This window comes from Rhizophagus irregularis, chromosome 1 (genome assembly GCF_026210795.1).
Source record: "Rhizophagus irregularis chromosome 1, complete sequence".
In the NCBI taxonomy this organism is placed as follows: domain Eukaryota; kingdom Fungi; phylum Glomeromycota; class Glomeromycetes; order Glomerales; family Glomeraceae; genus Rhizophagus; species Rhizophagus irregularis.
In genome coordinates, this window is record NC_089429.1 from 3,023,194 (window position 1) to 3,049,034 (window position 25,841).

General features: G+C 30.1%; 4 protein-coding genes across 4 annotated transcripts; 2 read left to right on the forward strand and 2 right to left on the reverse strand.

Annotated features, from left to right (window-relative positions):
* Positions 1-72: 72 nt before the first annotated feature.
* OCT59_000619 (uncharacterized protein) lies at positions 73-929 on the reverse strand (the record flags this gene model as incomplete). The annotated part of the gene is made up of 3 exons (XM_066138955.1): positions 73-98; positions 167-857; positions 927-929. The coding sequence occupies 3 exons, from the start codon at positions 927-929 to the stop codon at positions 73-75; spliced, it is 720 nt and encodes a 239-aa protein (XP_065988400.1).
* Positions 930-2,532: 1,603 nt separating this feature from the next.
* Positions 2,533-3,089, reverse strand: OCT59_000620 (uncharacterized protein; the record flags this gene model as incomplete). The annotated part of the gene is made up of 2 exons (XM_066138956.1): positions 2,533-2,662; positions 2,761-3,089. The coding sequence occupies 2 exons, from the start codon at positions 3,087-3,089 to the stop codon at positions 2,533-2,535; spliced, it is 459 nt and encodes a 152-aa protein (XP_065988401.1).
* A 540-nt stretch (positions 3,090-3,629) lies between these two features.
* On the forward strand, positions 3,630-4,502 carry OCT59_000621 (uncharacterized protein; the record flags this gene model as incomplete). The annotated part of the gene is made up of 1 exon (XM_066138957.1): positions 3,630-4,502. One exon carries the CDS (start codon positions 3,630-3,632, stop codon positions 4,500-4,502), a length of 873 nt encoding a protein of 290 aa, XP_065988402.1.
* Positions 4,503-20,512: 16,010 nt separating this feature from the next.
* Positions 20,513-25,512, forward strand: OCT59_000622 (uncharacterized protein). The gene is made up of 10 exons (XM_025321976.2): positions 20,513-21,148; positions 21,237-21,369; positions 21,455-21,583; positions 21,651-21,915; positions 21,998-22,206; positions 22,289-22,432; positions 22,504-22,586; positions 22,653-22,855; positions 22,946-23,301; positions 23,367-25,512. Exons 1-10 carry the CDS (start codon positions 20,532-20,534, stop codon positions 25,332-25,334), a joined length of 4,107 nt encoding a protein of 1,368 aa, XP_025167489.1. The 5' UTR covers positions 20,513-20,531; the 3' UTR covers positions 25,335-25,512.
* The last annotated feature ends 329 nt before the right edge of the window (positions 25,513-25,841 follow it).

Genomic DNA, 25,841 nt, shown 5'->3' on the forward strand with positions numbered 1-25,841 from the left:
TCGATTCTCTAAAATTGCAAAGGGTTCATGAAAATTATTGGAATTTTTTTGATTTCTCACAAGATGAGTTCCTTAAAGCTGAACTACTTTTTCAAACCCTAAAATACAAAAAAAAAACTTTAAATCATAATTAATTAAAAATGAAAAAAAGTAATTAAATCAATACCTTCAGTCTTTTGACCTGTGCATATTTTTGCTACAGATATGTAACAAATTGTTTTCTCTATTTCTGAAAGGGTTCGTTCAGTTGCAATTCCTATTTCTATTCCATTTATTTTTTTTACACGTTTTTCCAATATATTTAGTTCGTAAAAGATTAAGTTTTCTTGCCACTTAATAATTAAATACTTTTCTATTTTCTGTTCTTTTCCAAAAAATATAACACTAATTCCTTCAACATTTTCTCTTATCCTTATATCAAAAAACTCGTGTCTTGATGTTTTAAATAATTTTATCAATAATGTAACTTCTGCTATATTTGCAGAATTATAATTTTTCCAATATGGAGTTTGCCTTGTTCTTAATAATGAAGCTAAATTAGAACCAGAAGAGTTTGGTTCAAAAAAAATTGTAGCAAGTGCTGAACGTTCGCCACTAAATATTTTTTTAATTTTGAGAAATTTGATCCAAGAAGCAAAAGTATCAAATTTTTCATTAGTTTTTTTATCAAAAACATAAAAAGTTCTGTCTTGCTTGTCGTAAATTAAAAGTCCCTCTCTATACTGTGCTTTTCTATAAAAAAAATAAACTGGTTTGCCATTAAATTCTGGTCGAAGATTATATAATTCTTGAAGGGCTTCGGGATGCTTATTTTTTTTTAGTATTTGATAGTTAGTACAGTCACTTAATACACGTTTCTAAAGGCATAAAAAGGGTTAAATTAATAAATATTTCAATTAAAGAGGCTTAAAATTTACTTTTTTTACCATAATTACGGTAATAAATTTGCCGATGGAAATTTTTTCTTTTGAGAAAAGCGCGTTTAAAATTTAAAGAACTTGTATGTGTTAAGAAAGATCTGATAGTCATCATATTTTAAGAGATGTCACATTTACTTAGTAAATTTTTTTAATTGCAAGGGTATATTGTTCGTAAATCACTATATTCTTATAGTAAAGTATATGGATTTTATATGTAGGACAGTTTTATTGATCGAATTTATTATTGTGTAACTATCAGTTGGCCCCCTCTACCCCTTGCTATTATTTAAAGAAATTTTCTTTCTTAAAGGAGTTTGACATTGCTTTAATCTCTTTGTAGCCGAATTTGGAAATTCGACATGGCTGCATTTCATAATAGTATTATCATCATTTGATATTATATCCTCTTTTTTGTATAATTTGTGGCATTTTTGGCAAGCTGCAAATTGCGTAAATCGATCGATAAGTCCTAACGCTTTTCTTAACATATATAATGAATTTGGAAATGATTCGGGATTGATATTTTTACACACTTTCAATATTATTTTAATAAATTGTATTAATTCTTCAATTGCGGTATTTGGTATGTTATGACTTGACCTGAACTTCATAATCCATATCAAAATCCCCTTAATTAGTTCATCTGTTGGTAATTCTGAAATATTCGGTGTATCTGAAATATCTGGTATGTAGAACATAGGATGAGAATAATTCTCAAAATTACTTGAAAATTCGTTATCATCATTAGAGATGCGATCCGAAATCCGAAAATTCGGATCATCCACCAATCCATCCGATCTGAACAGATAATGGATGCATCCGGATGGATTAAGGATATCCGTTTTAATCCGAAACAGCATCCAATGATCGTACAGAGATGCACAATAGCTCATTCGAATCATCGTAATGAGACGATTTGAATGAGCTATTGTGCATCTCTGTACGATCACTGGATGCCGAGATATTCGGCAAAACGTCAAACATCGGCATTTTTATTTTACGATTATGCAAAATTTTACGTTTTGCCGAATATCTCGGCATCCAGTGATCGTACAGAGATGCACAATAGCTTATTCGGATCGTCTCAATGCAACGATTCGAATGAGCTATAGTACATCCCTGTACGATCGTTGGATGCCGAGATATTCGGCAAAACGTCAAAAATCGGCATTTTTTATTTACGATACTACCGATTTTTGACGGTTTGCCGAATATCTCGGCATCCAACGATCGTACAGGAATGTACTATAGCTCATTCGAATCGTTGCACTGAGACGATCCGAATAAGCTATTGTGCATCTCTGTACGATCACTAGATCCCGAGATATTCGGCAAAACGTAAAATTTTGCATGATCGTAAAATAAAAATGCCGATGTTTCACGTTTTGCCAATTATCTCGGCATCCAGTGATCGTACAGAGATGTACTATAGCTCATTCGAATCGTCTCAATGCAACGATTCGAATGAGCTATAGTGCATCTCTATACGATCGTTGGATGCCGAGATACCCAAAAATTTGAAGTTAATCCGGATTATCCAAATTTAATCCTATGATAATCCGGATTGATCTGTGCGGATCACGGATTGTAAAATTTCATCCGGATCGCATCTCTAATCATCATTATTAGAAGAATCTTCTTGTATCGAAGATTCACTAGTGTAGATATCATCCGTGTTATATTCAGTTGATTCAGCGACTTGCTCAACTTCAGTAATATCACGAAGTGTGCCTGTTTTTGACCTTTTTTACGTGAAAGAAATACATATTGTTGTTCCTCATACGTATCATTATCAGAATATGTATCAATAGATATTGTCATATCTTGTGGTTCTACTAACGATATTGTTGTATCTTGTGGTTCTACTAACGATATTGTTGTATCTCGTGGTTCTACTAACGATATTGTCGAATCAATCAGTTCTACTAACTCTTGAGACGTTAGAGCCTTATCAGAATTTAATAGTTCTAAAGAATTCGTTTGCTCATGTCTCTCCTTTATGCGTGGATCAATCATTTTCCCATTACAATTGCTGCAATAGCACAGAACCTTCGATCTTAGTTTTCTGGTCGTAAATTCGGCATAAGTTCGTTCAGAAGTTGAAGAACTCAGATTATTATATTCGTTCAAGATATTAGCAGCAATGCGTTTTCTTCTCCCTTTATTCATTTTTTGATAAAAGTTAAAGTTGTAATATGTTTTTATGTTGAATAAAATTGTAATTATTAATATCAAATTTTTAGTGATGTCAAATTTTTAGTAATATTGTGATTTTTTATATTCCGTTTTTAAAATGATATTGATGGTATAGTTAAAAAACCATACAAAATTTGAATGAAATAGACAAAAAATTGAGAAAAATTGGACACACAAAGCTGAATGGAAAATTGAACGAAAATTAGACTTTCAATTAATGAAACAGTTAAAAATAAAACATACGTACACCATACTATTTAATTTGATTTAACTGTTTCATTAATTGAAAGTCTAATTTGATGCGAAAGTTTAATTTTGATTGATGAAAAAGTTTAAGTCTGATTTGATCTGTTTAATTAATTGAAAGTCTAATTTGATACAAATGTTTAAGTGAAATTAATCGTTGATTGTTAAAAGTCTAATTTGATAGTAAAAAATAGATATAAAAGGTGGACCAATTTCTTCGTCCGTACAAAAAATATCTTTCTTTTTTTTTGAAAAAAAAAACCAATAATGACTCGTAAGAAACCATCGAAACCAAATACTTTTCCACCAAATATTGCTGAGTCGTCAACACCAGCACCACAAAATATTGCTTCTTCAACACCAACACCTCCAAGTATTACCACTTCGTCAACACCAACACCTCCAAATATTACTTCTTTAACACCGGCATCACGATCGTCAATATCAGCATCACGAAATATTGCCACTTCGTCAACACTAACACCTTCAAATATTGCTTCTTCAATACCAGCATCACGATCGTCAATATCAGCATCACGAAATATTGCCACTTCGTCAACATCAACACCTCCAAATATTGCTTCTTCAACACCAGCATCACGATCATCAACATCAGCATCACAAAATATTGCTACTTTGTCAACACCAACACCTCCAAATATTGCTTCTTCAACACCAGCATCACAATCGTCAACATCAGCATCACAAAATATTGCCACTTCGTCAACACTAACACCTCCAAATATTGCTTCTTCAACACTAACACCTCCAAATATTGCCACTTCATCAACACCAACACCACAAAATATTGCTTCTTCAACACCAACACCTTCAAATATTGCTTCTTCAACACCGGCATCACGATCGTTAATATTAGCATCACGTTTTTCAACACGTAATATTACTACTTCGTCAACACTATCAACACGAAATACTAATACTACAGTTTTTTCATCTCCCTTTAAACTCGTTATTCTGCCAGATATTTCAGCCTCAATAGGTCAAACTCAATCTCAATCTCAACAAAATTTAACGACTTCAGATCTTATTAAAAGATATCCTAATATTAATGTACCAAAAAGTTATCGTTCACATCACGAAGAATTCAAAAATACTTCTATGATACCTATATACATATAAAAAATTATGCTTTATTATAGATATAATCATGCTAATTAGATAATTTTTAATTGTATTATCATTACCTTATTGTACGAATTGTCATACCAGCTAAATTCTTACAGAATAAATCCAATGCTTTTAAACTAATACTTCTCAACACTATAAGAAAATTTAAAAATTCAGTTGAATATTTGAAATTTCGTAAGCCTTTTCCTTGTTCTTCACGTTCTGCAGCTTGTAACATAATATAGCAAAGTCCTTTAAATACTGGTTTTTGGTCAAATGTACCTTGAACGGATTTATTAGCAAGTTCCATCCAAAATCTTACAGATGAATCCTCAGTATCAAAAAATTCATTTAATTGTTTAATATGACCATTTTTTAGATATGTTAATAATAGATTATTTTCATAATAAAATTTCAGTGTAAATTTAGTATTTTTTAGATCGGAAACAGCACAATACAAATGATTCAAAAAGTTGAATTAAAATAAATATGGGAACATGATGAACAGGGTACCTATAAGTTTTTTTCTTACAATTAACTGATCGAATGCACATTTCTAAATTAAACGTCAGTATTAATAAATTAATAAATGATCATCATACGTTAACTAATTTTTCTTTTTAACCAAGAACGATCAACTAATGAATTCTGATTCAACGATCATTTGCTGATTAAAATCAGTTATTTCTTCCTTATTGAGCTTTTTGAAATTAAATGGTAGTTTATTTGGAAACTTATTTGGAAACATTTCTTTTTCAATTACTTCTCGTCATCATACACCTTTATATCACAGGTCAAAAAGTGGAAAATCAGGCATCAATCAGTCACCAATCAGGCAGTTTGCTAACTTTTGATCCAGTGATCAGGAAAAAATGAAATATAGCTCATTGGAATCGTCTCAATAAGACGAATCTAATGGTAGTAAAATCGCATTTCTAGGATTAATACTTGATGAGAAATTAAGTAAAATATAAAAATAAAAATGTATCATTTATATTTTATTTAATTTTTTATTAACTATTAATCCTAGAGATGCGATTTTACTACTATTAGATTCGTCTTATTGAGACGATTCCAATGAGCTATATTTCATTTTTTTCTGATCACTGGATCAAAAGTTAGCAAACTGCCTGATTGGTGCCTGATTTTTCACTTTTCGATCTGTGTATTGTTATCCTGTCAACGATTAAAGCCGACTGAAAAACTTTAACGCTTTAACAGGTTAACTGGAGTTTAACTTAATAAGAGAGTCTTAAGTTGATCACAAATAATCACGTGAAATAACGTTGAATGTTCAGTTAAAGAAAATAGGTTTTTATTAAAATAATATAAGATTTTGAATACGACAAAAATATAGATAATCTCTTGGTTGCGAAATTAACTATCTTGAATTATACTACTGGGAATAATACTCTTTTCGTATAACTCGAAAACTACAATACAATTCTTAACTAACTAACTGACCTCACTAACTGACCTCCTCCTACTTGGTAAAATCCTATCACTATTTATAATAAAATAAAAATCAAGAATATTTGATAAAATAAATAAATCAAATATAATAAATAAATAAAATAAATAAAATAAAATAAATAAATAAGATAAAATAAATATATCAAATAAATAAAATATAACAAATAAAATAAATAAAATTAATAAAATAAATAAATCAAATATATCAAATTTATCAGATTTATCAAATAAATCAAGAAAATCAAGAAAATCGAAAAAATCAAGAGATCTACAAAATGATCTACAAAATTGATCTACAAAATTACTGCGTCACATTTCTATTTTAACACTTTCCCCCCCTTAAAGAACGAACTCCTGTGAGTCTTTAAATTTCCAATACCAATTGCTTAATTTCATTTTGTTTTAAAGATCTTATCAAATTAACAGTAGTATTAACGGTACGATAAATCTGAGTAGGACTTGTTTCAAAAATATAATAAACACGAACAGAAATCCAATAATAATGTTCTGAAACCATTTGTCTAACTTGCTTCTTAGTTAATTCTTTTTGTTCAATAAGCTGTCCTAAAAAATATGCGAAAACCAGAGCTGGAATTCTTTGTTTTAGTCGTTGAGCTCGTAATAAACATCGGTATGTCACATGAATTTTTGTTTTATCATCCATTTCGTTTGAATAAGGTTCGTCTTGTAATTCATGAGAACTATTTCCTTCAATTAATAGGTCTTGTAACACAATTTCGTAAGGCGTCATGATGAGAAAAAGTGAATCATAACAAAATAAAACGCGTCTTTAAATAAGAATTTCATTGTCGCACTTAATTAATTAATATTATTAATGATCAACTACTAATTTTGGTAGATCGCGACATTATTGTTTCACTAATTTAGTTTGATTGATTTTACCCTTTAAATTAGTTAATCGCGTATTACTATTTTGAAACATTTCTCCTTGTTCTAAAAATAGCTTTTTCTTCTCCTTAATTATTTCCACGTGTAATAATTATCAGCTGTTATTGAATTTTTTCACGTCATTTTTTGTTATTTCGTCTAGAGCACATTTTCTCGCGTCGTGTCTTTTTCTTATTTAAGAACCTAATTTTTCCCTTTCCCTTGTCTTCACTTCTCCGCAAAATCTTTTTGCATATATCACCTTTATTAAAACTTACATATTTTTCCTAACATCCTTATTAAAATGGGCTGCCGTCGATCAAAAACATCCCAAAAAAAATCACAAGCTCGCTTTAAAAACCTAAAGGCTGCTCGTAAATCACAACTTCGTCAACTTGAAGGTGAGTATTGCACGCAAGGTTCTTAAAATGTTTCTTAAACGGGGATAGCCTGCAGACGGGGTTTCGACCTTTATCCGGTTCTTGAACAGTTGATTTATCTGGCTCTTTTCGACTTGCAGACGGGGTATTTTTACCTCCAGGATATCTAGTCTTGAATGGACTCCCCCTGTAGAACTTTTTTTGGACTATCGATTTATTCACTTAGTCTTTGACTAACTTGGTATTTCTACTTTTTCCATTTAATAACACAAGATCAAGTTCAAACGTTTCAATCTGAAAATGATTCCTTACAAGCTAAAAATAATTCCTTACAAAAAGAAGTTGCAATTTTGACGGAATTTGGGGTTTTACAGTCCGTACAAATCCATCAACAAGAAGAAGAAGCGCAATCTAATAATGAACTGTGGGCTATCGCCCAAAAAGAATGTTGGGAGGCCCAAAAAAAGGTCATTCAACAAGATGAAGAAATTGTCGGTTTAAAGGGCGAAGTAAAACAACTGAAAAGGGAGAACAAAAGCGCTATGTATAGTACAAAATATTTTGAAAATAAATATTATCACGCGATGAGTGTTATACAAAAATATGGTATGATTGTTGTTGACGATAATATGCCCAAATCTCCTTCACCTATACTTTCATCTTCATCTTCATCTTTTTCCTCTTCTTCTTACGATCAAATATTTGTTGCTGATGGTCCTGATTATATTAATGATAATAATAATAATAATAACGTTGATAATAATATTAATAATGAACAATAATAATTTCCTTATTTTTAATAAAACTTTTGCACTATTCTCAAACTATAACTATTGGTTCCAATTTTCGCTCGTGATATTTCTTAAGCCGATTTCCATGAATTACATGTTTAACTAATTTCCCATCTAAATTTCTAAGTTTATAAACATTATCATTAAGCACTTCATGAATAAAATAAGGTCCTATCCACTTATTTTCTAATTTTGCTGAGAAATTATTTTTAAGCCACGTTCGTTCTACTAAGACTTGATCTCCTATTTTCAATTTTTCTGAAATTCCTTGTTGATCATATACTTGTTTTTGCTTCGCTTGTTCTTTTTCAATTCTTAACGAAACATCATTTCGTTCTTCTTCTAATTCAACTATTAATTGATAAATTCGTCTTTGCATTGGGTCTTTTTCATTTTGAGGTATTTGTGATGGAATTTTTAAATCAATTGGTAAGGTTGCTTCTCGTCCATAAGTTAAATAGAATGGTGTTTTTCCTGTAGTATTATGTTTTTTCGTTCGATATGCCAACAGTACTGCATCGATTAATTGATCCCATTCCTTATTATTATCTTGAACTAATTTTGCAATACATTCACCAATTGTTCGATTAAATCTTTCAACCATTCCATTTGTTTGAGGTCTATAAGCTGAGGTAAGACGATGTTTAGTTTGATAATTTTCACATAATTCATCAATTAATTTATTCATAAATGATGTTCCTCTATCAGATAGAATTTCTTGTGGAACTCCATGTCTACAAATAATTTCTTCATAAATAAATTTTGCTACTGTTTCTGCTTTAATATTGGATATCGCTCTTGCTTCTGGCCATTTTGTAAAATAATCCATGGCAACAATAATATATCTATTTCCACTACTGGTGATCGGTAATGGTCCTTTAATGTCAATTCCTATCCTGTGAAATGGTCCCTTAACTGGTATTGGTATCAGTTCTTCTCGCCGATTGGTAGGTCCTCTTCTTTGACAAATATCGCAAGTTTTTATATATTCTTTTACATCTTCTCCTAATTGTGGCCAATAATATCGATCTTTGATTTTTCCAATTATAGCGTCTATTCCTAAATGAGCACCGCTCATATCTGTATGAAAGTGATATAAAATAGGTTCTATTTGTTCACGTAGAATTACTTTTCTTATACCATCCTTTGTTTTCCTATATAAAATATTGTTTTGATAAATATATTGGGTTGAGTTTTTCCGAATTTGGGTTTTCCGTTTATCAGTTATACCATCCATAAAAGTGAGAGTTGTTAAAAATAAAATTAATTCTTTATATAGTTGTTCATCCATAATCGTTATGTGAGGTTGAAGGATTGGTGTGATTATTGGTTGAGGTTGAGTCAAGACGAGAGAATGCATCAGCATTCGCATGTTTAGTTCCTTTCCGATATACAATGTCATATTTATATTCTGATAAGGCGATCTTCCATCTTTCCAATCTTTTATTATTATTTTCTGTTGTTGAGTTTAACAACCACTTGAGCGCTGCATGGTCAGTGATGATGGTGAATTTACTTCCATAAAGATAATGTCGAAAATATTTAACTGCCCATACAATCGCAAGGCATTCCAATTCTGTGATGGCATAATTCTTTTCCGCTGGTATTAAAGTTCGACTAGCATAGGCAATCACATGCTCTTGATCATCAGTTTTCTGTGCAAGTACTGCGCCTAACCCTATAGTTGAAGCATCGGTATATAAAAAGAAAGGTTTTGAAAAATCTGGGTATTGTACGATTGGTGCTGTTGTTAATTTATCTCTTAAATTCTCAAATGCCTTCTGTTGTAAATTTGTCCATTCGTAAGGTGCATCCTTTTTTAATAACTTGTACATTGGATCAGCAACTTTAGCAAAATCTTTGATGAAGCGTCGATAATAAGAGAATAATCCTAGGACTCCGCGTAATTCTCTAATATTTTGAGGTTCTGGATAATTAACCATTTTATTAACTTTTTCTGGATCAGGTTTAACACCTTCTTTTCCTACAACATGTCCTAAAAATTGAAGTTCAGCTGCTGCGAAATAACATTTCTCTGCTTTTAATCTTAGATTCGCCTTACGAATTCTATTTAGAACTTCTTCCAAATGTTGAATATGATCTTTAAAAGTTTTTGAATATATAATAACATCATCAAGATAAACTAAAACAAACTTCTCCTTTATCCCATGTAAAACTTTATCCATAGTTCGCTGAAACGTCGCAGGTGCGTTGCAAAGTCCAAAAGGCATAACCTTGAATTCGTATGTTCCAAATTTTGTGATAAAGGCTGTTTTTTCCTGGTCTTCCGCCCTTACTTTTATTTGCCAATACCCTGATGCTAAATCTAAAGTGGTGAACCATTGTGCATCTTGTAAAGAATCTAATAATTCATCAATTCTTGGAAGCGGGTAATTGTCCTTTTTTGTAATATCGTTAAGAGGTTTATAATTAACGCAAAACCTAAGTTTTCCATTCTTCTTTTTCACTACTACTACTGGAAATGACCAGGGACTAGTTGAAGGTTTTATTAGCCCTTGTTCTAACATGTCATTAATTTCACTCTCAATAAATTCATTTTCCTTTGGTGCTGTCCTATAAGCTCGCTTTTTAATAGGTGGCACTTCTTCAGTGATAATAATATGTTCCCCTTCTGGAGTTTGTTTTAACTCTTGCAATGATTTAGCGAATAAGTCTTTATTTTTATCCAATAATTGATAAAGTGATTGATATTGATTTTCCTCTAATTCTCCAATCGGAACAACTTTTTCTGGTTCTAATTGAATATTAAATATATTCGAACTTTCTGATTCTTGCATCACGTGATAAATGTTCCAATCTTCTTGAACTATTTGACAATTATCACAAACTTCTTGTTCTCCTAAGGTTTTACATAGGCATTTTCCTGGCCCTTTACTATTAATTATACCAGTACTATTGTGACTTTGTTGCTTAATATATTCTAAATATCCTGGGTGATATTCTCGATCATTGATTTGAAAAGTACTTTTGGTTATTTCTGCCCTATAAAATGGAACTGCTATGGTGTCTTCTAACTCATCTTCTAATTCTAGTTCATCTACTGGGTCAATGACTGTATATTTTGTTGGGTCCAATTTTTGAGAACATGTGACAGGAATTTGTTGTTGGATTCCTTCATATTTAATGGTGATGGTATTCTGTCCATAATCAATGTTTGCATTAACCTTTTTCAACCACTCATTACCAAGCAGAACATTATATTCAGCTGAGTTTGTAACTATCATATTAATATAGACTTTAATATCCCTCATTTGTACTGGAACTTGTTGAACCATTCCCAGTGGTGATGACTTTTGTCCCGTTACATCGATGATTTTAATATTCGTAGGTAATTCAATTCCTTTATTGACTTTATCTAGGAATTTTTTAGAAATAATACAACCTACAGCCCCTGAATCTATTAAGACATTAACAGGTTGTCCATATACAATCGCTTCTCCATACAAAGCTTCTTCGGCTCTTTCTTTTTGATTAAGATATGCTGGTTCTTCTCTAATCAATTGGTTAAGAATATCAGTATAATAATTAACTAGTGTTGGGGTTAATTCATTATGTTTTGCCATAAATTGGAATTGTTCAAAAGAAGTAATTGTCCAAGCTCCTTGTTTTTCAGGTTCAGTTCGCTGTAACTCTTGGTAATCAGGTACTTTTGTTAAATAAACATCACAATTAAAAGCTGGGTTGTTAAATAAAAATACACATTCATCTTTTTTAATATCTAGTGCTGTTTCTTCTTTTGTTTCTCTAAGTACAGCTTGAAGAGAAGATTCACGATTTTCTACTTTTCCTCCTGCTACTTGCCATAAATTATACATTGTTTTATTTTTCTGTAGCCGTTTCGATAAATAAATTCCAAAGTTATTATATAAAATGTTGAGAACATATGTAGGTCTTTTTAATAGTTGAATTGGCTTTTTAATAGGTCTGATTTCTTCTAATGGGTCCTTCCAATTCACTCTTTTAGTACTAATTTCGTTAGAGGGTTTTCTAAAATTCGCACTCTCCCCCTCCCGAGGTGCGTTCAGTAGTTTAAACGACCATTATTTTGGAAACCATTATTGGTTCCATTATTACTATTATTATCATTTGATGGTGGTGACCTGCAATTCCTAGATACATGTCCTTTTCTTCCACAATTATAACAATCAACATTCCTTAAATCTCTTCCATTATTGTTGCGATTATTATTATTTTGTTGATTATTTCTTTGACGACAGTTTTTCGCGATATGGCCAGTTCTTCCACAGACATAGCATCCTGAATTATTCCTATTTTGATTATTATTATTGTTATTATTTGGAGTAGGATTGGTTGGTTTAGTTTCTGTGCGCATTTGACTTAATGCTGCAGTAATTCCTTCGCTGATTTTCCGTTCAACCATCTTTTCTACACTTTCTGGTTGGGAATAACTCATCGAATAGGCAGGTTGATACATGGCTAAGTTGGTTCGAGCAGGGATCATTCCTCCATTCATATTTTGCAAATAACCTGGCATCATCGAATAAACTGATAGATCCATTCCCATTGAAAAAGCAGTTTCTAATGCTTATGCTTTTTCCATTGCTTCTTCTACTGTTTGAGGCATAGCAGATTGTACAGGTACAATGAATTCAGGTCTTAAACCTTCAATAAATTCATGGATTTTATCTAATTCCATTCGTCTATCTGTGGGATCCACTCTTTTCCATAATTCTGTGATTGCTGCGATATATTCTTCAATTGTTTCTCCTTGTTTTTGTTTCCTATTTCGCAGTTGATGTTTCCATTGACTAATCCTGAAGGGATTACAGAAATGATCCTTAAATAAATGCGTAAATGATCGTTGAGGACTATTATCATTCTCCCAAAAAATAATATTTTGACGATTGTACCAAGTTAATGCTGTCCCTTTAAGATAGGATGCTACTAAAACAATCGCTCGTTCTTCACTGACTCTATTAGCTACACAAGCTCTACTAAAAGCTTCAATCCATTCAACAGGATCCTGATTTCCTCCTTTGAAAACTGGAAAGTCGACTAGTCTAGATTCTCTAGGCTCAACTCCTTTTGCGTAAAATTTTTGTGCCTGTTGAAAAAACTGGAACATGATCTTATTTTGTTCAGCTTCATTAATAGGAGTTTGTTCTTCTGGTTCCTCATCATCTTGTAAATTATTACTAGAAAAATCAAGAAGGTCATTCTGTCGAGAAGTTTTCAAGGTTGATGTTCTAATACTAGGAGAACCAAATGAACCCTGAAACGGTTTTACAGTTACAAATGATTTAAGATTTGATGATGATCCAGTACCAGGATACGGTTTATAAGTTGAATACGGTTCTGTACTCCATTTATTTGAACTACTGCTGGTTTTAGCCTTTTGCTTCTCTTTCATTTCTTTTTTTGGATCATAAATGTGATCATTTGAAGTATCGTTTATACCTATTTGACTGAAGCTACTATCTTCACCATTTTTGAGTACTGTATCATGTGATATTATACTTTCTGCTTCTTCGTTTTCACCTTCTTCATTTCGTTGGTCTTGCCATGCTTTGTCTTGTATACTTGTTGTAGGCTCAGTTCCTCCAAATTGTTGTTCACTACCTGAACTTTCATTATTTTTATCTGTCTTATTTTGATTCACTTTCCCTGACATCTTACTTGTATTACTGGCTGTATCTGATGATTGTTCTGAATAATATGCTTCCCAATTATTGAATCGGTCTGTTACTTCCCAATAAAATTGTATCGTTTCTACTAATGTATCAAATGCCGGTATTACTATGTACCTAATAGTTTGTACTAACTCCTGAATTAGTTTGTAAGCTTCTTGGATATCTCGCTGTCGCTGTAATTTCCTAAAGATTCGTATAGTATTTTGTGTAAAAACACTATCTGGATACCTGGGTGAAATAACGAATTGCCAAAATTCTCTAAATCTGGGATTCTCTAATAATCCTAAATTCTGATCTTCTGGATAGCAATCTGCACACGATAAATCTTCAATTAAATCTTGTTTTCCCTGGTTATGATCTTCTATATGCTGAAAAATCTGTTGTAAATACTGAAATTCCTTATTCATTCACAATTACTATTTTTCTTTAGTTTCCACCCAACTCGCACCAAATTGTTATCCTGTCAACGATTAAAGCCGACTGAAAAACTTTAACGCTTTAACAGGTTAACTGGAGTTTAACTTAATAAGAGAGTCTTAAGTTGATCACAAATAATCACGTGAAATAACGTTGAATGTTCAGTTAAAGAAAATAGGTTTTTATTAAAATAATATAAGATTTTGAATACGACAAAAATATAGATAATCTCTTGGTTGCGAAATTAACTATCTTGAATTATACTACTGGGAATAATACTCTTTTCGTATAACTCGAAAACTACAATACAATTCTTAACTAACTAACTGACCTCACTAACTGACCTCCTCCTACTTGGTAAAATCCTATCACTATTTATAATAAAATAAAAATCAAGAATATTTGATAAAATAAATAAATCAAATATAATAAATAAATAAAATAAATAAAATAAAATAAATAAATAAGATAAAATAAATATATCAAATAAATAAAATATAACAAATAAAATAAATAAAATTAATAAAATAAATAAATCAAATATATCAAATTTATCAGATTTATCAAATAAATCAAGAAAATCAAGAAAATCGAAAAAATCAAGAGATCTACGAAATGATCTACAAAATTGATCTACAAAATTACTGCGTCACATTTCTATTTTAACAGTATGTAGCTGGTGTTTGATTAATATAAGTAACAATTTGTTCAGAATGAAATCCAGGACATGGTTTATTTGAAAATGATGGCGGTGGTGGCGGTAATGAATATTCTAAGTATTCTCTTACTTTTTTAGGATTAGGTAAGACAAAAAACAAACCAGGTAAACCAAGTTGTCATTTTTGATTATTTATTTTACATCTTAAGTTTCTAGAATGTTTGTTAAGCCTTTTTACATCATAGTCATTATCAAGAATAACCTTTTGTCCACATTTGCAAAATACTTCACATTTATTAATAATAGCTGCACAAAATTTATTATCACTTAAGCGAGTTCAAGTATGCTTCCACTTCAACATTATAAAAGTAAAGTTTTAAAAGTTTTTGTAAAAAAAACACGTATTTAGTTTTAAAATATATACTTTTGATCATGAGAAAGGGTGAAAAAAAATATTAAAACAGGATAAATTTGCTAAAACGAATAATATGACTATGAGAAAATCCATTTAATTCGCCAAAACATATAATATGACTATGAGAAAATTCATATAATTCGCCAAAACTAAAAATTATGACTACCCCTTAAATTTCATGAATTCACCAAAACTTAAATTTGGACATTAAATTAAATTTGAGTTAATTTGCTAAAACTTAAATGTGACCTGTATATGTATTTTCTGGGGTCCTACCAGTGGTGATCGTCATTATATGTAAAATATCTTTTGAATTTCAAAAATTTTTGACTGAGATATTATTCTAATTATAATATAAAATATCATTACTATACGTAAATTTATGGGTAGAACAAGTTTGCCTTAGATTATCACAGGTCGAAAAGTGAAAAATCAGGCACCAATCAGTCACCAATCAGGTAGCTGATTGGTGACTGATTGGCATTTTCGCCAAATACAGTCACCAATCGGGCAGTTTGCTAACTTTTGATCCAGTGATCAGAAAAAGTTGAAATATAGCTCATTGGAATCGTCTCAACAGGACGAATCTAATGGTAGTAAAATCGCATTTCTAGGATTAATACTTGATGAGAAATTAAGTAAAATATAAAAATAAAAATGTATCATTTATATTTTATTTAATTTTTTATTAACTATTAATCCTAGAGATGCGATTTTACTATCATTAGATTCGTCTTGTTGAGACAATTCCAATGAGCTATATTTCATTTTTTTCTGATCACTGGATCAAAAGTTAGCAAACTGCCTGATTGGTACTTGATTGATACCTGATTTTTCACTTTTCGACCTGTGTATAAAAGCTGTACTTTAGATAGTTTTTGAAAAAAATAGGAAAGTTTGATTTTATAAGCAAAATACAATTTTTTGTTTTAAAAAAGATTTTTTTTAATCAAATTTTCAAAATTTTAGTATGATTAGTATTTAACTCAGGTTTGTTTTACACTGAAGACCTCTGATTCTCTTATAAGAGTTACTACATCGAATCAGGCTTCATGAATAAGAGTTAGTATTATGTGATAATAGTAATATAAAAAACGTGGTTAACAAAAATAAAATACAATTTCAAATCAGAATTCAATTTATTAAAATAAATTAAATAGGACCTATATTTATACAAAATATAGTAATACAAAATATCCTTATTTCAAGAACTATGATATAATAAATGACATTATATATCCAGTTTATACTCGTATAATAGGAGTATTGTCCATCATCTATGTATAATATCTTTATATAGATCGTATCCTTGATCAGTGACCTGAAGTAATAGATTTGCATTACTGGCTAATCCTTAATTCTATTCCTTTAATTCTATAATTCCTACTCTACCTACAACTTCTGTTTTTCATTAATTTATGTTTGATTTCTGCTGGTTACAACACATTTATTATTTAAATTGAAATTTTTGAAAAAAAATTTATGATGTGTTTTTTAATTCTGGCCAAAATTATAATTTTCAGCCAGAATTAAGTGATGTGGTGACAATAAATACTGGTGATATTTAGTAATACCTTTTATTTTTTATTTAAACAAAACGTTGACTAACGTTTCAATTTTTACTTTTTGCAGATTTATAACTTCTGGATAAAATTTCAAAGGTAAAATTCCTTCAAAATTCTTTCATGTTTTTTTTTTATTTAGTGAAACGCTTTCTAACATTTCATTTTTTTTTGTAAGTCATCATCATTCCTGAAAAGAATTTTAAAGATAAAACTTCAAAATTCTTTATTTTTTTTTGTTATTTTTAATTTGCGAAATGTTTACTAACATTTTGATTAATTTTTTTTTGTAGAATTTTTGTTCTCTAACTCCTGGACGAAAGAATTTTGAAAGTAAACTTTGAAAAAAAGTAATTTTATTTTTATTTTTATTTAACGAATGTTAACTAACGTTCATTTCTTTTTATTGTAGATCCAGAAAATTACCAGAATTCTGAAAAAAATTTTAAAATTTTGTGCAAATTTTATTAAAAATTTTTTTCTAATATGCGTTGAGCCATTGACAGGATAGTAGATCTGCACAAAAATTTAGGCTGAAGATTTTCTCAGAATTTTACCTTAAAAAATTTACTGATGTTAGAATATCATTCATCTTATATTTTTTATTTGAAGTGAATGCTAAAAAAAGGACTAAATTGACAAAAAATTTTTTTTAAAATAACAAATATTCTGGATCAAATAATTAGATCTATATTACCAAATTTAGTGCACTTGAATTTTAAATTAAAAATCTACACCTTATTTACAACAAATTTTCCAGCATTATACCTTACTACTAGAGTTTCGCACAGGTCAGATCAGGTTGGGTTACCTGGTTAACCCAAACTAAAATTTTTTTTCAGATCAGGTCAGGTCGGGTAAACCGTTCTGATCCGACCTAACCTATTTGACCTGAAAGTATTCGGGTCACTTCAGGTAACTTGGGTTACCTGAAGTTTTATTATTAAATATTGTAAAAAAACGTTTTGTAATGTTTTTTACTATTTGTTTTTATATATAAAATGTCAAAACTATTTATTTCAGCATTTTTCCTTTTGATTTTACATGTAAAAATGCCAAAACTGATAGTTTCAGCATTTTTTTCGATTTTACATGTAAAAGCACCAGAATAATTAGTTCTGGCATTTTCTTTTTAATTTTACATGTAAAAATGCTGAAACTGATAGTTTCAACATTTTTTTCAATTTTACATGTAAAAGCGTCGGAATAATTAGTTCTGGCATTTTTCTTTTTGATTTTACATGTAAAAATGCCAAAACTAATAGTTTTGACATTTTTTTCAATTTTACATGTAAAAGTGCCAGAATAATTGGTTCCAGCATTTTTCTTTTAGATTTTACATGTAAAAATGCCAAAACTGATAGTTTCAGCATTTTTTTTTTTGATTTTACATGTAAAAACACCGGAATCATTATTAGTTTCGGCGTTTTTAATTTATTTGACCCAAATATATGTCAGGTCAACAGGACAGATCAGGTACCGACTAGTACTGACCTGACCCATGTCAGGTCATGAATTTGATGACCTGACCTGAATATTTCAGGTCAACCCGTCAGGTCACCTGATCTGTCAGATCAGTTTGCAGAGCTCTAGCTACTTACTACATTTTCACTTTTTATATTTATCTAAGGGCCAAAATTATTTTTTTCATATTTCTCTTAAATAAAATTGTTGATGTTATAACGGTAAATCCTAATCAGAGACCCAGGAAAATTCCATTTTTATAAATCAGAATTTTTGCTGTACGGAGTGACACCCTCATAAGTGCACATATAAGTGCACGCGCTATATAAATTCTCTTTAAGTCGCAAATGGCACATCTCCCCAACTTATAAGAGCTCTTAATATTTTACTCTCTATAAATGCACACCCTCTCTAAGTGCACATTCTACTATTTTTTTACTATGGTCCTAAGGGGGGTGCACTTAGAGAGGTGTCACTGTATTATGAAATAAAATGGAATTTTTATGATTTTTAACAATTTTATTTTAATATGTAACAACTAGCCAATCATTATTGCATATTTTATTGACTATATCATGATAGAAGTCTCATTAAAAAATGTGATTTTGCAATTTTGCAATATCTATACAGTTTTTGGTTAAAATTATTATCGTATCACTAGTGCAATCTAAATTGGCCAACATTAAGATGTAAGCCGGCTAGAATTATCAAATGTTTCTTACTATAATTAAAGGTCATCTAAAGCGGGAGCATCCTTATCCTGGGCCACGGTCCAAATGCTTATCCTGGACCAGCAAATCTAATTGGATGAGATTGTTTTGTGTAACATTTGTCTTGGAAAAAAAACAATTCACGTTTTTTAAAAAAAAAGTTACGAAATGCCTTTTTTTAAAGCATTTAATACTACCGTTTTAAAGTAATATGTTATTTAAATTTTGTATTTTGGTATGCATTTTATTAAACTTTATTAATAAATAAGTAAAATTGCATATATAACTTTATAAAAAAGGTCTTTACATTATTTTTTACTGTAATTTTATTATTAAAATTATTTTAACGTTAATATCAAAACAAAAGTACAAAGTAATAGTATTATATTAGCTTTAAAAGTTTTGTTATAAATGTGTAATTTACAACCTTTTTTGAACAACTTTGCTTAACCCCAAAACTTAAAAAAAAAACACTTGATTTCCAGAATAATATCAATATATCATAAAACTCTTCAAAAGAAAATAAAAAACATTTAGTATTATCATAAAACTACAATAAATACAATTAAAATTAAAATATACAAACTGAAATGAAATATGAAATACTAAGTACTAACATACCACAAAAAAGAATAGAGAAAGAGTGAAAGATAGGAAGAGTAAGAGATAAAATAAATTATGCCGGAGTTATGTAATAAAAGGGCTGATTAGCCAATCAAAAGTTGACTGGTCCAGAATAAGCATCTGGACCGGTGAATCAGGTTAAGGATGGCCCTAAAGTGGGGGCGAATCACGTGACTTCAAAAAAAATTGTTTTCATAAAATAAAACTTTTTACTATATATTTAACCATTCTAAATATACATCCTAAATGCATTTTTGCCTGCTCTGCAAGTTTACTTTGAGCGCAGAGTAGGGTTTTGAATGCTATTTTTGATTTATTTGACTTTTTCAATTTCGTTATCCATTTTTGGATATGATCGGTAAGGTTGCTTGCCGAAACTTAGGGGTTTAGGCAAGATGGCATTTCGCCGAAAAGCGAAATTCTGCCAAAACTATATTAAAGTTATATTAAAAAACTGGCGAAATTTTGGAGAAAGGCGAAACTGCCGAAACTTATTATAAATGCCAAAACTGCCGAAACTCTGCCGAAATTATAATAAATCTATAGTAAAATTTTGACAAAACTAATCGTAGGATTTTGAAGAGGTTTAGACAAGCAACCTTAATGATCGGCAAAGTTATATGTAAAGTCAAAAACAATATTCAAAATCCACTTTTTTTTCTTAAGTAAACTTGCAAAGCAGATAAAAATACACTTATATTATGATTTTAAAGTTTCTATTAATCTTTCTTTATAAAAAATTATTCTAATTAAAATTACACCGAATCACGTGATTTTCCCCGCTTTAGACGACCTCTATAATTGGTAATTTTTTATCGAAATAAAATCGGAATTTTTTCCGTTATCGTGATAAAAATTTGCGATTTAATATCGGAATAAATCCGGGTCTCTGATCCTGATGGTAGTAATAATCACATGATTAAAAATTTTTTTTTATCAAGATGAAAGCGATCTTTCAATAAACAAAAAAAAAAATTTTTTTAAATAATGATAACATTTATAAGAAATACTAAGTCAAAATGTATTCCGCGACCGAATATTCATATTAATTTAAGAGTTTATTATTTGATATCGTTAAAAAGGAATAAAAGTAATAAAAGGTTTGAAACCTTTAGATTACATTTCGGAAATGACCTCACCAAGACTATTAGTGAACTTTCACCAGCCCAGACTTGGCCCTTCGCAATACATAATTATTCAACGACAGCAGAACATGCTATGTCCACTGTTTCTTCTGAAATAAGCTATCATTCCCCAGAACCGTTAAGCATAAATAACCCATTAGTAATCCTTCCTCAACCTCGTTATACACCCAGAGAAACGGGAAAAATACTCTTTACAGAACATCTCGCTGTTTTACGAGCGTGCTTAAAAATAGGAGAAGTAGAACGTGCAAGGCATATTTTAACCAATTTATATAAAAATTCAAGTGATACGAAAAAACATTTAGACATAAAGCTACATAATGAGTTTATTGAATCTTATTTAGAAACAAAACCTGTGCCTAGGATCAATGAAGCCTTACAATGGTTTGATAAATTGAATTATTATGGGCTAACTCCTGATTTAGCGACTTTTGCTATTTTAATAAGAGGTTATTTGAGGTGCGAAATTCCTTTAGTATATTCGTTAATATAGTTTTATTTTGGTTAAGCAAAAAGATTAACATTATTTAAATGAAAAATTTTTAAGATTGGATTTAGATTTTCTCGGATCTTCGATGTTAAATATTCTAGTAAAAGAAATTGAAGAATGTGGTTATTCGTTTGAACAATTAATTGAAAGTAATTTATTATCTGACAAAGAAACAGAAAAAGTATTATATGTAAGTTATATCTAAATGGAAAAGCTACTATATTATTGGTTTATTCAATGAAACTTTAAGATTTGATGTCAAATATTTATTATAGTTATTACGAGCAGATACAGATTCCAACAAAACATCAAAAAAGCTTATGGAAAAAATTGAGAATGTTATTGAAAAACAAACACCCGTTATGATAAATGAGTTGAACGTGGATGAGCCAATTTCTACAAAGGTATAATTTAGTTGATATACTTACGTTTAAAAAATATAATAAAATATCTTTATTCAAATCTTTCTAGTCGTTTGGAGTAAGGTTGATGAAAAGTGCTCTTTCGGCTATCAAGGAAAGAGATCTAGGTTCAGTTAAACGTCAAATCAAATTAGAAGAGAATGCATTACTAGCTGCTACGGAGCGTTGGAAGCATGGAAATGAACGAAAAGATAAATTTGTTAATTTGCAAAAGAATGTTTTGAAAAAATCAATGTGGTCGTGGCACGAAAAGTTAGTTCCTCTAATTCAAGAGGAATTGAAGAGATGTAAAAACAAAGATACCTTATTAACTGGTAAGTGCTTGAAATGTTTTTCTTAAAAATTGATCTTAAATTTTGAGTAAACTATGTTTATATTTACACTTATATTCAAAAGATAGAGAACGCGCAAGTTACGGACCATTTTTGCAATTATTAAGCGCTGAAAAACTTTCGGCTATTACAATATTAGAATTATTGCGTCAAAATGGCGGAGGAGGAATTGGTGAAGGAGTGAAAACTACACGTGCTGTGCTTTCGATTGGAAAATCGGTTGAGAATGAGTATAATTCAGAACAATTGAAGAAGAGACGAAATCGTTTTGCGGTACAATATATGTTTATTTTTTGGTACTATATAAATGTGCGATATTCAAGAAGCTTCTTATTCCAATTTACCTATATTATAGTTCAACAAAGATTTAAGCGTTCATGAACTGTTTGCTTCTGGAAAACTTTTCAATATGACGATTCGGCGAGCAGCAGCCAAATTTGAGTCAAAAGATATGCAAACAAGTTGGAACCCCGAATGGCCAATAGCCGTCAGAGCTAAGGTAGTATTTATTTAATTTTCAGTAATTTTACAAAATATATTTAATGTTTACTCTTTATTTCAATTTTAAAGGTTGGTTCTATCTTAGCTTCCATGTTACTAGAATGTGCAACTATACCAACTACTACTATTAATGAAGAGAAAAACGAGAAAATGTAAATATAATAATAATAATTTACTATTTTATTTATTCAAATGGTTAAGTTTTAATACGAATTTAGTTCTATGGAAGCACCCGCCTTTTATCATTCGTATATTCAACATAAAGGGAAAAGGACGGGAATTATTAAGTTTAATCCACAATTAATTCAATATTTGTCAAAGGAACCTGTCAGAGATAGTATACATCCACAAATGTTACCAATGTTGGTTCACCCAAGACCTTGGTTAACTTATAATAGCGGTGGATATCTTACATCTCCAAGTATGAATTATTATTATTTATTATTTCTCGTAAGATATTTTTATATCTTTAAATTATCGGTTTTAATACTTAAATTTATTTCTATGTAAGCATATGCTATGAGATCAAGAGATTGTCCCGAACAATTGGCTTATCTGCAAAAAGCATCTGAAGAAGGACATTTGGACCGTGTTTTCGCAGGATTGGATGTTCTAGGATCCACTTGTTGGACAATTAATAAGAAAATATACAAAGTAGTGCTAGAAGCTTGGAATAAAGGAGAGGCTTTAGGCAATATACCACCAGCTGAAATAGACTTAAAAATGCCCGATAAACCTGAGAATTTTGAAACTGAAATGTCTGTAAAAGTTAAGTGGTTTAAAGATTGTAAAGATATTGCTCGTAAAATTTGTAATAATCATTCTGAAAGGTGTACAGCAAATTATAAAGTCGATATTGCTGGTGCTGTAAGTAACTATAAATATTTTGAATTTATAAATAAACGAAACTTATAATTTTATTTCTTTTATAGTTTTTAAACGAAAATATGTACTTTCCTCACAGTCTTGATTTCCGAGGTCGTGCATACCCTATACCACCTCTGTTTAATCACTTAGGAAATGATTTGTGTCGAGGTCTATTACTGTTTAAAGACTCCAAACCATTGCGTAAAAATGGGTTGACTTGGCTTAAGATTCAAATTGCCAATCTAGCTGGGAATGATAAAGTTTCCTTTGAAGATCGTATAAAATTTACTGAAGACCACTTGGAAGATATAAAAGATTCCGCTAAAAACCCTCTCGATGGCAGAGGCTGGTGGATAAAAGCCGAAGATCCTTGGCAATGTTTGGCTGCGTGTTTTGAACTACAAGATGCATTAGAGTCTCCAGATCCCGAAAAATACCTCTCACAAATTCCAATACATCAAGATGGCACATGTAATGGATTACAACATTATGCGGCACTTGGTGGTGATTTGGAAGGAGCAAAACAGGTCGATTTATATCCTTCAGATAAACCATCTGATATATATACTAGCGTAGCTGCGAGAGTAAATGAAATGATAGCAAAAGACTTAGCTGCATATTCTGAGCCGTTAGAATCTCTGGAAGATAAAAAACAGAACAATTTATATCCTTTTAATATATATAGTGATATGGATGCGAAAATAAATGTAAAAGATTTAGCATTAATTTTGCATGGCAAGATTTCTCGTAAAATTGTCAAACAACCTGTGATGACAAGTGTTTATGGTGTAACTTTTATTGGAGCTAGGTTACAAATAGAATCACGTCTCAAAGAGAGACAAGATATTCCTCAGGAGAAAATTAGAGATTTATCATTGTATATTACTAGACTTGTATTTGAATGTCTTGGAGAAATGTTTTATGGTGCTAGGGCTATCCAGGACTGGCTTGTCGAATGTGCTAAGAGAATTTCAAAGAGTGTACCGGCAGAAGTTGTGTTAGATCAAAATTCTTCCGAATATAGAGATGATGAAAATTTCATTAATCATAATCTAGAAAGTTTACAATACAATGAAAACGGTAATAAAAAGAATACTATAAATGACAGTGAAAAAGAGTTATGTGAGAGTAAAAGGAACAACCACGACAATTTGATTAACAAAAAAAGACCTATAGCTAAAATTCCACCTAGTAAGCCAGGTCAAAATCAAATGACAACTGTCGTTTGGACTACTCCATTAGACTTGCCAATTGTGCAACCTTATCGTAAATTAAGCAAGAGAGCTGTCAAAACTAATCTTCAAACAATTAATATTTCAGATCCGAATCATCCTAGTCCAGTGGACTCTACTAAACAACGACAAGCATTTCCACCCAATTTTATTCATTCTCTCGATGCAACTCACATGTTAATGACTGCACTAGCTTGTAACGAAAAAAATTTAACTTTTGCTTCTGTGCATGATAGTTTTTGGACTCATGCTTGTGATGTGGATGTTATGAATAAAATAATACGTGATCAATTCATCCAACTTCATGAACAGCCTATCATGGAAAATCTACGAAATGAATTTATTGAGCGTTATAAAGGATATATAATTCCCGTTAAAATATTAAGAGAGGATCTTGAAAAATTAAAATTGCAAAAGATGGAAGAGACAGAAAAGAATTCGATAACAATAACAGATAATGGATACGAACCAACCCTTAGCTTAGATGATTTATATAAGATAATACCAAATTCTCAAAAGAACAAGGATTCAAAACTCAGAGAATTTACAAACACTTTAAGTGCTAATAATGCAATTGATTTGGACAATGAAGTAGCAAAGTCATTGACTGACATAACAAACATTAATAATATATCAGATGATTTATTCGATGAGGATCATGATATAGATGAGGAAGCAGAAACAAATAAGAAAAAGAAAAAATATATTCACATTTGGGTGGATTTAACTTTTCCAAAATTGCCAGAAAAAGGTGAATTTAAATTATCCTCAATTATGGAAAGTCAATATTTCTTTGATTAAGCTTTTTTTAATCTCAAGTTTAAATATTGATATTTAATAAATTATTTAAAATTTGGCAAATAGTCATATCATAAATTTTCTATTGTCACATTATATATATATGTATTTAAATGTTAATTAAAAATGAATAATTATACATGTAATTTAATTTTTTTTACATTAATATTTAATCTTCTATAACTTGCATGATTTGAAGTTATTTGGTTATTTTAAAATCTTATAACCCTATAATCTAAAATTATTATTTTACAAAGTCAAATAATAAATTATCATATAAATAATTCATAGTCCTATTATATTTATTTATTTAAAATAAAATAAAATCTGAAATAAAATATAAAATTTGATTTATATTTAATTTAAATTATAATAACCTAGAATGATTTAACCTACTAGTAAATTTTATATAATTAAATAATTTTGCCCCAATTTTCAAAAAAAAAAAAATGTAAATTATAATTACAATTAAATTGAGAGACATTGTTAAAAATGTATGTAAGAAAAGTT